Here is a 12,936-nt window from a genome sequence, read left to right as displayed (position 1 = left end):
AGGGGGCGCTTGGGGGTATATATGCAAGCAGGGCTGGGCGTGTGGTGGAAGGAAAAGTGTCACACTAAGTGTTGCCGCATCGAGCGTAAAAGGGTGAGGCGTAGTGCACAAGGGGAGCGGCGTGCCAGGTTACGCAGCCCCGGCGCACCTGCCGCTTTCGGTGGGAGAACAATAGCCAGAGCATAGTGGACCATCACCTGCCGCCGATGAGGGAAAAAATAATTTTAATGGGAACAATATCGTTCAGCCTTCGCCCGGGCGCGAAACCCACGTGGGACCCTTCCGATGATCCGACCCGCGGGAAGTCAAACTTAAACCGACCCATCTTCATGAAACACCCTACCCGTTGAAACTAGTAGCACCCGATGTTCTTGTTTCATATCACGTCTGATATCACATTTTCGATTAGGGGGCGGTCACTGATAGCGACGTCGAGTCTTGGCTTTTGTGGCTGATTTTTTCGTCGCCGACCCAGGCATGGAGCAGCCGCGGACAAATGTCCCCTATGTCGGTCTGGCCTCCCCCGGACACCAACCGCCGAAGCGGCTGGCACAAAGCCTCCCAAACATACACAAACGTCAACCCATCCACTACCACTACCACCGCCTCCATTAACTACCAATGTAACATCAGTGTGCTGCTTCTGTGATGGCAACTCTAGCGCGTATGGTTTCCTAATCCTCTAGTCGGACAAAAGCCGCCACAAAACCCAAAGCCTCCGTTTGCTTAGCCGCTCTCGAATCAAATACCTAGTTTTATCTACTACTACCTCTAGAACGTGTATGCCATAACCGCGGTTACAATCCCGCCCTGACTTCGGCTTAACCGCTAATATTGGCTCGCTATTACTACAAGCAGATATCGGTACAGCGGCGAGTACATTGCAGCGACGCACACGCCCACTGCTAGGGGCCATCACTTACGATATACGTGCCAGCGGCTCACGTGCAACCACACAACCTCGTCATCGCAAAACACTGTAAATATTATTCGTATTGACGACAGGCTAACGGGCGCTCGATTACCCGCCGGAACCTTGTTTTCGGAAGCAACCACCAATAGAGACCACAATATAGGAAAAACTGTTAGAAAAATACTTGGCCATTTACTGCTGTAGGGTAGCGTGATGCCCGTGAGCTGACTCTGGAGCTAATGTCCCAAATGAGGCTAGCCTGGGGACAGCCTAACATTGCAGGCGACGTGCATCGCGGTGTCGGGTACGCCAGTGGCCGGTGCCCTTCTTATTCCCGGCGCTATCCCGGTGGCTTGCCTCCTATTGTAATGCGACCGCTTGCTGCCCCCCTCCTCTCCTGCCCCTCAACCCGTCAGTTGCCAAGGACAACCAGTGCGTGGGGGCACACCGTTGCTCTCGTGGCAACGGTGGCAAAGGCAAAACGGTCGCACACCCAGAGGTGGTTTAACTTCCACCAGGCGCGGTGCAGAGATGAAAAATGTCTCATTGGTAATAAGCCCGATGCACCGTGATGCCGACACCTCGTCACAGCCGCAGCTACACAGAGATGCAAAGATACCAACTGGCCCCTGTTTTGTGTTCTATTAGTGTCTATGTCACCGGTCGCTCTTAGAACCGCGCCGGCGTCACTCTTGTCGCCTTGACAAACACGGGGATCGACCCGCCGGTGCCCACGGCAAACTGGCGGTGGCCAAGCAAGAGCAACTGGGTGCGGATCGCCCCCAGGTGGGTGGTGACGGCGACGATCAGCTCACTGCGGCGCGTCTCGTCGAAGATCTGGTTGAACGCCCCGTACATCCGCACCGCCTGCTCGGCGATCGTCTCTCTATAATCGTCTTTATAGTAGATATCTTCTTCGGCAAACCCGGGCTCGATCTCAAACCCCTGCGGCGTGTACTTGGCCGCGATCACCGCTCGCGGCGACCGTTTGTCGCAGGTGTGGACCCCCATTTGCTCGCGAAGCCCCTCGCGGATCTGCGGTTTCGCCTCGTGGAAGTCGACGAGATCGCCCCAGGTAAGCACGAGGGTGTCGGCCGACCGCCGGAGGGGCAGCAGGTAGAACTTGTGCGGGACCACTCGCGTGCCGACGGCGTCGATCACCTGTTTCCACCCGTCGCGGTTATCTCTCGCCTGGGCCTGGCCCAACTCCGTCAACTCCGGGTCCGGCCCCCACGTCCACTGGCCGTCACCGTCAAGTTTCAGCCACGTCTCGTTCCAGGCGTCGTCGCCAAAGTGCAAGTGGGCCTTGTTGTGGTACCCCTGCCCATGGCGCGCTAAGTACAACACTTTGTACACCGTGTCCTCGTCGGCCTCTTTATTGAGCTTGTCAAGCGTATCAAGCACTTCCGGCCACAGCGTCTGAACCCCCATCTGGCTCGTCAAGTAGTTGAACTGGGTGTCGTCCGTGGCCGTGTCCAGCTGGCGGAACTGGCCGGGGACGACCTCGAACTGCCAGTGGTGGGGCCGCAGCAGCACGTACTGGTCCTTTAATTGACTAAACGCCTCGATGTCTTCGCGTTTGAACCGGGAATCAAGCACATCGAGCGCGGTGGGCTGGGACTTCATTGTGGACGTGGTCGGCGTGGTCAACCTAAAGCGCGCGCGCGTTTGTTCCCCGGTAGCCCCTATAGTTGGAGCCCTCACTAACAGCACTGAACAAATACCAACAGCCGCGGTACAGACGCTCGTGCCACAAAACGCTTGTGCCATAAAATAACAGGAAACCTATTCCCCATTAAGAATGGCCGAGTGACAAAAGAAAAAAAAGAAATAGCCCGTCCCACATACGACCTCGCCAACGCCTTCACTAGCCACAAAGCGTTTCCAGCCAGTCTATTTGGACCCGTCGAAGAAAACAGCTGCTCTATACTCTTCTTTAGAACAACTACCATCTCTCTCTCATAGATGGTACACCGACTAAAAGGATACGCGCGGGAGGTTATCTCACCAAGCCACCAACCAGGCCTCTGCTAGCCTCGAAAAACATCTCACGGACACTGATTATCCCCTTTGTCTGACAAAAGACAATTGTCGGCCCAGTCGGTGGTCTTTCTAGTCCAGGCCATTCCAGTTCCAAATACTAGATTCTGCAAGCCACCCGTCAAGCCTCCTTCGGAATAAATATCTTCAGACAGCCCCGCTCTGTCTCGCCTCGCCCTAAAAACACACGCCCGAGCCCTAAGATAATAATCGTAATGCCACCCGCTGGCTCCGTTAGAGGGATCCCCTATTATGTTGTCAGATGACGTGTTGCCAGATTGAGAGATTATCATCAGAACAATGATCTACAGGTGGATTTTGTCCGACAGCGGAGATGCCACCGAACCAACTGGCACGAGAAGCCTGTACCATTATCGTGTGCGGACTTTTTCCGTTCCCCAATTACCGCTTACCTCAGCAACAATAGAGCCAAGCCCTGGATTAAATGTGGGGAACAAAGAGGGCTTTGATGCTAAGCTGAACTAGACCAAGAAATACTCGGCCGATAGCGAATAAGCGGTAGTGTCCGTCAGTATTTTTGGAGCAAGTGAAATATCGCAGAATGTCTGGTTTGCCTCCCGGCCTAGATTTACACGATGACAACGTACAGATTCCCACGTCTTAGGTGCTTTTGGCTTCAGGGGTGCACACCTTCACGTACCTATGGCACACGAGTCTTAACGCCACGATTAGGCAGTTAAGTGTTACAAAGACTAATGTTATGGTTACTACATGGAAATGGCACGAGTTTCCGGGAAGTTCAAGGCAATGATGCCTCTTTTTCACTCACCCTAGACCGATAATATGAGATCTGATGAGCTGAGATCTAAGACTAGGCATGTAGTGTCAGCTGCTCTCAAAAGACGATCTTTCGTATAGAACGTGTAATCAAGAAGACCCCTTAAATGAGCAGGAAAGCTCCAAATCGTACATGATTGATGTCACACCCCACCACCAAGGCAGACTGTCACATAAGTGTAAGTTTCTGAATGACTAGCTCTTATTGCAACTTCAGTTTCAAGCAATCTGGCTTGTGATAGTAAACATAGATTCTTATAAAACTATAACGTAGGAGTAGACAACACCGATAAATTCCATCAAGTCATTCTGTCAGCGCCCTGGTTTGCCAACTGATCAGCCCGATTGTTGCCGACATTGTCCAGATGGCCCTGGACTTTCGAAAACAGAGCTGCCTCCCACCCTTTATCACGGTAAGACTGATTGATGGAGTCCAACTGGCGCGACATCGGTTCAATTAAGTCCCGGTTCTTGATCTGCTCGCCGGCAGACGTCTGCCAACCATTACTCTTCCAATTCTCCCGCCAGGTCGTCATGCTGCCGATTGAATACAGCGAGTCAGAGTGAATCTTGAGTGGTCCCTTCGAGCTTCCATTCCTCAAAGACTTGGCTTCAGTGTCCAACGCATGCTTCACGGCATGGAGTTCGGCTCGACTGCTGGTGTAATTACCAGACTTGTCAACCGCAGAGAGGGGCTTTGATACGTTACGGGAATCGTTCTCACCGTAGTAAACACCATAGCCACTGGCGGCGGACTTCGTTAAACCATTCCCCCGACAAGCACCATCAGTATAAACGTTATTTGACTTCGCAGACCGCTTCAGACGCCCTGAGGAAGCAGCATAGAAGCAGCCACCAGAACTAGAGCCCCTCAGGGAGTTAGCATACGCGTTTGCTTTCAGTTTGGAGGAGAATTTCCGGAAATCTGCTCCTGAGTACCCTTTCACTTGAGACTCACAGGCACCCCAATTGTCGCAAACACCTTTAGAACGGCCGGCAGCCACGGCGTAATAGCCCTTTTTCGCCATTAGCGAAACGTGTGAAAGGATTCTAGGGATATTTAAGTGCAAGCGCTGGTTATCATTGTTAGTAGAGGATAATCAGTTCCGGTATTCATTGTGAGTAGGGGGTAATTGATTATATGACACAGAGATCGCAACCAATCTCATTCTTAGATTTATCGAATCGACTCTTCAATGGGTTGATTTGCTGTTCAAAGTCCATCAATAATTGGTTTTGTCTACTGTTTGACGAAACCATAAGTAGTCAATTGAAACGACACCCCATGTGAGAGTGATGCTGAAAGGTCTCTTACACGACACTTGACTAGACGTTCTTATCAATAACTTCTCCACGTGCTCTTCTCGAAACCTTAGGGATACTCGTTATCAATCACCCCTTGACTTAAGCTCTTAGAGCTTGAGTCTAGACATTGATAGACCGACAAATTTTGAGATTCGATGGTATAGAGAACATGCTGGCCATGGCTAACTAAAGCGGACCAAAAGTACTTGGTTGATGGTAAAAGGTTTCGTTGATCGTCGTAGGGAACAAAAAGTATGGACGAGTTGGGAATCGAACCCAAGACCTTTCGCATGCTAAGCGAACGCTCTACCAACTGAGCTACACGCCCGGAACGATTTTTGAAGGTCGTAAAATTTATAGGTTTCACAGATTGAAGCTTTAGATTGGCCTAAAAATCGGTTATTTCGTTCTTTGCAACTACCAGTAATACATAATTATACTTGTAGTTTATCACAAACTCTATTATTGCTCTATCAAGTGCTGATAGATACAGAATAATGCAAGTTTTTGACGAAAAAAATGGATGAGTTAGCAAATAGCAGGAATGCTGATTGTCGTTTTTAGTCTAATTGAAGGCTGCCTGCTCAGAAGCCGTGGCGAACTGCCACTCTTTCTGGTTGAGGTTTTCCTGGATGAACTGGAACTTCTCCACGAGCTCAGATGAACTCAGCTTGTAGTTGTTATGCCAGACACAATCAAACAACTCCTGCTTGTCGACAATCACCGCCACGTCATCGGTAAGTTCAACTTCCTCATCGTTGTTGTGTTCGAGGAAATGCCACACTTTACGAAGGTGTAACACCTCGGTGAGTCCAGCGAAAAGCACGGCCACTTGGACGTCGATTTCGCGTTCGTATTCACCGACAATCTGACAGCCCCACTCGATGTTCCCCGTGGTCGACACCACAAAACTCACCAGCTTCCCACTAGGGTTTTGCGTCGTGCTGACGTTGCAGGTGATGGTTTTCTTGTCCTCCTGCTTGGATCCCATGTCAATGCCATTCTCAGGGTGTTGTGCCACGTAAAGGAGAACTTGTTGCACAAGTTTTTGGATACGAGGATGAGGGTATTCTTGATAAGCTTCCAATCTTGCCACCACCTCATTCAAGTCGAAACGAGTGCTATTGGCAAGCGCTTTCAACGAAGCCAACCGCAGTTGCACCCACTGCTTGCCCTCAGCAATCTCTTCGGCACTCATCTCTGCCAACAACTCGGCCTTATTGCGCAATTGCGACCAGTCAAAGTTCGCTGGGATGGGCTCGTCGACGGTGGGCCCTTCGTCACAATTGATGTTGTACTGCTTCACAAGCGACGCCACCTTAATCTCATCGCTAAGATGAATTTCATCGTCGTCACAGGCGATGTTGATATCCAATAAGCGCGTAGGAGGGCCCACATCCTCATTGTCGAAAGCGTAATCCAACACACCCTTAAATCGTTCATACTGGCCTTCGTCCTTTTCAGCAGCAATCAAGTGGTCGCCGTCAGCCACCACCGGCAACGTATTCTCGTCGTACCGGTTGCAGGTGAACGTGCTTGGCGCCTCCTCCGACGAGAGCCAGGCGTTATCCCCCAACACTTCGTCGAGCTTTTCGTACCAGATTCTTGGCGACTGGTGCAACCCAGGAATAGCCTTTTCAAGCTTGTACACCGGCACCAACCCGGGCCGGGGCTGCTCCAGAAGAATAGGGTCGTTGGGGAGGGGGCGCACAAACATCTTGATGTCCAAATCGGGAAGTTCGTCGGTGACGTCGCCAAGCTCAACGTGGTGAAGCTGGTACCCGTTGCCAATGGCATAACTCAAAAAAGCACGCAACGTCTTTGGCGTGAGCTTAGGATACCTCGCCTCAGTGTAGGTGCTTTGGCGTTGGGTCCCCTCTTTGGCGACGATAGTAAGCCTGGTGTCATTGGTGAATTGGAGCTGTTTCCAGGCGAGTTCGGCCGTGCGTTCAAGCACTTGCTTCCCTTCGTCCGTCTCGGGGTCGACCCAGAGGGGCTCGTCCCAAAGCCGCTGAAATTCAACCACGCGCGATTCTTCCTCGCTCCAAACCATTTTTTTATTGTTATGCGTGGGGCACACGGTAAGATATTTATAGTACATTTTTACGAGAGGCTAATGCGAGGAAACCAAAGACACGACGAGAAAAATGCCGTACGACTGCGTGTGGTGCAATTGTGGGGAAAAGATCAGTCCCCCGTTAATATAAAGCGAAAATGTGATGAAGCAAAAGACTTAAATGATATAGGAGACGCTAGGAAGGGACTAGCATGGACTCGAACTTGGCTGAGACACGAAGGAGTTCACCATGGGAATGGCCAGTACCACCAACACATCTAATACGACCACAATTAGGTTAACCACTGGCTATAGCCTTCTACCTTGGCTACTAGGCGTGATTATCGCGCAGTAAGCGAGTGTTTGCTTCGCGAAAGCCGTGCCAAAGCCGTGCCAAAGCTGTGCCAAAGCCGTGCCAAAGCTGTGCGAAGGTAGAATATGGTTTAGTTAGTCCTATGAGAATGCAAATATGCCAAATTTAACATTGTACTTAGTAGATGTAGAGTGAAATTATGTGGTGAAACAGTCAGCAGGAAACTCAAATGATAGAAGGGTATGATAGTAAGGGAACAGGTGGAGGCGACCTAGATAGACCCAATGGAAAAAGCGCTACTGCAACAACCAATTTGTAGTGTTTATAATTGGTCACCATCATACATGGCAGTCACAAAAATCCATCATACGGGTTGCCTAAACAGAACCTACAATTGATGGACGTGATTCGATTCATTAACACATTAGCACAACTTAAGCTTCATCTTCTATTTTAACTTCAGGTTCTTTTTCAGCTTCATCTCTTTCTTCAGTTTCAGCTTCATCTCTTTCTTCAGCTTCATATTCCATTTCAGCATCAAATTCCATTTCATCATCATCTTCTTCCTTAATTTCAGGTTCTCTTTCAGCTTCAGGTTCTTCTCCAGCTTCAGGTTCTTCCTCAGCCTCAGGTTCTTCCTCAGCTTCAACTTCCATTTCAGCTTCATCTTCCATTTTGATTTCAGGTTCCTTTTCAGGTTCCTGTTCAGCTTCCGGTTCCTTTTCATTTTCAGGTTCTCTTTCAGCGTCATCTTCCATTTCAGCGTCATCTTCCATTTCAGCGTCATCTTCGTTTTCAGCTTGATCTTCGTTTTCAGCTTGATCTTCGTTTTCAGCTTCAGCTTCTCTTTCGGCTTCACCTACATTATCAGCTGCATCTTCCTGTCCAGCTTCAGACGCTAGCAGTTCCCTAATCAAAGGACACTCGTCTCCCAATACGTGTTCATCCACCCACGTCTTGGCCACACCGTGGTAGCCACATTTACACCTGCCAGTTTCCCCCAATAACAGGGAAAACAATTGTTGAGACGGCTTCTCGATCGTGTCAAACACGAAATGAGCATTGAGCATGTGTTCGATGCAAACGTGGGCGATTTTGGAAGGGCCGTGGTAGAGACCACACTTGCCAAGGTGTCGGAACTTACAGTTCAAGTCCCAGCTGCCGCGATGGGCGGCAAAGTGCTTATACCAGTCTTTGCTCCGATAGAAGGTTCGGTCACACACAGAACACTTAAACTGAGTCGGCGGCGGTGCCTTTGCCCCCGGCTGGGTCAAGGGGCACTCGTCCGTCAACACGTGCTCGTAGAGCCAGTCCTTTGCCACGTCGTTGTAGCCACACCCACATTCGCCAGTATGCTTTAGTAAGTCGTCAATGTTGGGCGATCTCGGCACTTTGTAGTCGTCAAACTTGAAGTGTTGGGTAAACATGTGGAACAAGCAATGGGCGGGGCTGCTGAGGGTATTCTTGTAGGTTTTGCACTGGCCAAGCACTTTGAACTTGCAGTTGTAGTCCCAGTTGTTGTAGTCCTGATGGCCCTTCATGTGGACGGTAAAACCTCGCTTGATATATTTACCACAGAGGGGACATTTGCCCAGTTTTCTAACCTTCTCTTTAGGGGCCTTTTGCTGTGTTGCCGGCATGGGTAAATGGTGTAAGCAAACGCGACGCGTCCGACCTCAGCGTCTGACTGGATGTGTCTGCTTGTCTCCGGAGCTAAGCACAACGAATTGTTTGTAATCGTGGCAATCCACGTAGCCAAGGGATAGTAAACTAGTTACCGGAAAGGGGGATTGAATTTGGGAATTACCTTCGCAGATTTCCACCACATAAGGTGCGACCGCGATACTCATAACTGGCAGAGTAACACCTAGATTACTCCAATGAGATTTCACTACCATTGGTGAATAACAGGTACTAGAGGATTCATTTTGACGTTTTATCCCCAATATACGTCAAATTAAGCTTATGTGAGGTAACTGGGGTGTAAAAACGAAGACATGTAACTGCTCTCGTTACTCAATCATCCACACTACCCATACGAAGCTGTTCTGTATCAAGAATTGATATACTAGACTGATAAAGGATGTACTCATTTGATGAGTCTGGATTCTCTCGTAAAAGAGGTGTGGTATGTATAAGTCTATCGATGGACCGTTTGCATCAACCAGCAATGTCAAACGTCTTGTTACAGCCAAACTCGACCACGCACCGCCCCCGGTTGGGCTCAAACCGCTCCAATAGTAAGATATAGGTGCCGGGGTTGCCGATGGTGACGTCTATAAATAATCCGTACACCGAGTTGTCCCACTCGGTGTTCACTTGTACCGGTTCGCCGTTGTCGGCCCCGAACACCAGGCCTCTGATCGCGGGACGATAACTGGTGATGAGCTCCACCATCGCCGTCTGGGCTAACGGAGGCAGGCCCGGAACTATCAGGGCATCATCACTATAATTGGTGACATGGATAGTGAACCGACAGTTGAAGTTCTCGGTGCGGAACCCGATCTTGCACCGGTTCCGGTTCTCCCAATCAAACAGCATTTGCTTGACGAAAAGACCAAGCAGCGTCAGGATCGGGTGGACACTCACCCGCGTCTTATCTGTACCCAGATAGGTGAAGTAGACTTTGAATTTCTCCACCACACGAGGGTCATACGCCAGCACCACCATCTTATACAGTCCCCGGGGTAAATGGTCGAACCGGTAAAGCTGGTAGCCCGGGTTATAGTTCTCATTGGCCACGAGTCTCGCCTTATCGAAAGTTCTAATCGGGAGACCACGATTGGCCCCGTCAGCTGAGAACAAGTGGACGTTGATCATCGTATCCAAACGAGCAGCAAACACCGCCACCACCGCCACAACATCGTCGTCCTTCACCTGGACGTCCCACTGAGGGTTATAGATGTACAGCAGATGCGCCCACAGCCCTCCCAGGTTGCGGAAGTCGAGATTACCATCGAGCAGATGGACATTAGGGTATAGATGGCTCGCCTTGCCAAACTCTAAGGTTAAGCCAACATTATCGTACACGGTAAGCGAGAAAGTCCCCGTGATATTCGACAGAGTCACCATGGTGTAGCTCAGATTAGGCGCCACCACAAGCTTCACCAAGCGTAAGTGGTCGTTGGTCGATGTCTGGGCTTCGCTGGCCCGCACGTACTGAGTGGGCAGAAGCACCCGCTCCCCGTGTAGTGTCTTATACACGGAAAACCCCACCGTATGGTGAGTAGGGCGGGCTAAAGTGGCTGCCAGTAAGTGTGACTCCAAAAACACCCACACCGACAACTCCTCATTGGTGGGGTTGACCAACGAGTACTGCGGGGCATCCAACACGAGGGTGGCGTCGTCCTGGGCCAGGTAGACGAAGTTGACCTGTCGCAGGTATTTAAACAACCGCTTGACGTCCCAGTTTATGTACAAGTATTGGAACGGGCACCGGTTGTGGATGGTGACGAGGCGCTCGCGGTCTTTGGCTCCCCACGGGTTTTTCACCGTGATTTCCTGTTTGGTCTTCACGTAGTACTCGACGACATAATCGTGGTTAGGCGTGAGGTTAAGCTCCTCCCCTAATTCCTTGGAAAGGGCTCCGGTGCCCACGCCAACCGTACAATATCCGAGTAAGTTTTGGCTCCACACGTCATCGAATTCTGGCGGGAGTTGGAAGTGTTTAATCACCACTATTTCCGGCACCCACCCCGTAAGCATATAGGTATCGCGAGCCATATTCAGACCCGCAAACTCGTACCCTTGGCCCATAACTTTCAAGTAGGCCTTTTCAATTAAGGCTGGCCACATCAATAAAGGGTCGGAAAGCAGTCTCACAATAAGCAGTCGTGCCAGTCGTCGTATAAGCGGTAACGAATTGTCCACAGTGACTATCCGCCAACACCCATTAAAGTGAAGTTTAACACGGTAGTTGGTCAGCGGTTTATGCGGTAACAACTGGAGAAGGAGGTCCTGTTTAGATTGCACCAGTAATAGCAGCGACACAAACGAACAGTTTGGGAGTAAATCCTGGTATAAGTCCGATGTCGCCGGAGCCCAGTGGGAGAACTGGATCCTCTGGAACTCGGCGTCCATCTCTTTTGGCAATGGGAGCAATTGGGAGTCGTGGGGCGGTTCACGGTCAAACTCAAGCAGCAGCTCCTTAGCACTGAAATTGAGTAACGGCGGAAGAGTATAGGTCGCTTCATCACTGATTTGCAAATCGCTAATCGCTGAGGCCACTCCGTTCAGCCCCCGGCTCAGACTGGAGGTGTTCAGTTGAAGAGTAGTCACCAGAAGTCTCTGGTTGCGAACGGGAGCGAGCCGCAGCAGCAACCATAGGAGTCGCTGGCTCACGGTATACTGTTTCAGCTTGATTTTATCATAATGGTTCATGCAAAACCGAGATATGTCCTCGACATCGTATTCGTCGCGTGCGAGCTGGTTGAGAAGCTTAATCGCCTGGTACAACGTGTTGAGCGCCTCCTTGGTATTTCCCAAGGCTGAAACAAAGAACAGCTCCTCAATTAATCGGATAACATCGACAAACTCGTCCATGAGCCACGGGTGGGAGCCCAGCGTCAGCGACAGCGGCAGCGGGGCCAGCGGCGTCGGCAGCAGGCGTAGCTGGGGCGACGCCAGCGCCGAGCGGGCGGCGAGGGGGAGCTGGGGCGGCCGGCGCATGCCCAGTCCCGGCGACGACATTGGAAAGGGAGGGGGCTTGAGGGGACTCGAAGGGAGTTTAGCGGATGGCTTGGTTGGAGACGCCTAAGGCGGTGAGCGTTTACAGCGCTCACACTATCGTTGATGACGTCATTGGACACACGTATTATTGAAAAACAAAAAAAAAACGGTGGGAAGCCGAGGGTCGTTAATCGAGCATTTTTTTAGCTCGTGCTGGCGGCATATAGTGAGGCGGGTGCGTGGCCCTAGAAAGGTTGTCTGTTCGACCCCCCTTACCGAAGTCGATGGCCCTCGTCTGTAGTTGCCCACTGTGGGGAAGTGAACGACATTTGGCTGGTTTCAGCATATTCCACTGCAGTATATGGATAGATACCAAAAGAAACTAAGACTCTCGGAACACTTTGTAACCTCTGGGGTGATGGAGGAGGATCTGGGGGTATCATTAAGCGAGAGATGATCGAAGCGATGGGGCGAATACGGGGACTGATACGGGGTTAGACTATTGATGGGGTATCTTGTTGAGATGATGCCTATTCTTTATGGGAACAGGTAACAATATATGAGGAGTTGATTCCAGTGTTCGCACTCGTAGATCTCATTGGAGTAGGGTCTAGTACTGGATAAGAGACCAACGAAATAGCCGATTCCTGGATTGGCTCATTTGTCACATAGACGCATATCAAACGATTTACAAGATTCCATTCGAATTCATTCAAAGCCGAATCGGAGAGCTAACGAGTATCTATTGAGATTTCACGGAGACTCTCTCCCAGCATTCGCACGGTTAAGCACGGTTAAGTGCGGTGCGCGCACGGGGAGGCTGGCTGCGAAACCTGCTTAGGT

At 50.6% G+C, this 12,936-nt stretch overlaps 5 protein-coding genes across 5 annotated transcripts; all 5 read right to left on the bottom strand. All coding sequences in view use genetic code 12, as the record gives it.

Moving 5' to 3' along the window:
- Positions 1-1,582: 1,582 nt before the first annotated feature.
- DIURU_005388 (uncharacterized protein) lies at positions 1,583-2,539 on the bottom strand (the record flags this gene model as incomplete). The annotated part of the gene is made up of 1 exon (XM_034158364.1): positions 1,583-2,539. The coding sequence occupies one exon, from the start codon at positions 2,537-2,539 to the stop codon at positions 1,583-1,585; it is 957 nt and encodes a 318-aa protein (XP_034009812.1).
- Positions 2,540-4,050: 1,511 nt separating this feature from the next.
- Positions 4,051-4,779, bottom strand: DIURU_005387 (ribonuclease H family protein; the record flags this gene model as incomplete). Its single annotated transcript, XM_034158363.1, has 1 exon — positions 4,051-4,779. One exon carries the CDS (start codon positions 4,777-4,779, stop codon positions 4,051-4,053), a length of 729 nt encoding a protein of 242 aa, XP_034009811.1.
- Positions 4,780-5,621: 842 nt separating this feature from the next.
- Positions 5,622-7,109, bottom strand: DIURU_005386 (uncharacterized protein; the record flags this gene model as incomplete). The annotated part of the gene is made up of 1 exon (XM_034158362.1): positions 5,622-7,109. One exon carries the CDS (start codon positions 7,107-7,109, stop codon positions 5,622-5,624), a length of 1,488 nt encoding a protein of 495 aa, XP_034009810.1.
- Positions 7,110-7,859: 750 nt separating this feature from the next.
- Positions 7,860-9,065, bottom strand: DIURU_005385 (uncharacterized protein; the record flags this gene model as incomplete). The annotated part of the gene is made up of 1 exon (XM_034158361.1): positions 7,860-9,065. The coding sequence occupies one exon, from the start codon at positions 9,063-9,065 to the stop codon at positions 7,860-7,862; it is 1,206 nt and encodes a 401-aa protein (XP_034009809.1).
- A 520-nt stretch (positions 9,066-9,585) lies between these two features.
- RIM13 (Rim13p) lies at positions 9,586-12,114 on the bottom strand (the record flags this gene model as incomplete). The annotated part of the gene is made up of 1 exon (XM_034158360.1): positions 9,586-12,114. One exon carries the CDS (start codon positions 12,112-12,114, stop codon positions 9,586-9,588), a length of 2,529 nt encoding a protein of 842 aa, XP_034009808.1.
- Between the last annotated feature and the right edge of the window lie 822 nt (positions 12,115-12,936).

The sequence above is a fragment of the Diutina rugosa genome (genome assembly GCF_008704595.1).
Source record: "Diutina rugosa strain CBS 613 chromosome Unknown scaffold21_size185207, whole genome shotgun sequence".
Lineage (NCBI taxonomy): Eukaryota > Fungi > Ascomycota > Pichiomycetes > Serinales > Debaryomycetaceae > Diutina > Diutina rugosa.
The sequence above is the reverse complement of the archived record's forward strand: the minus strand, read 5'-3'. Positions and strand labels throughout refer to the sequence as shown.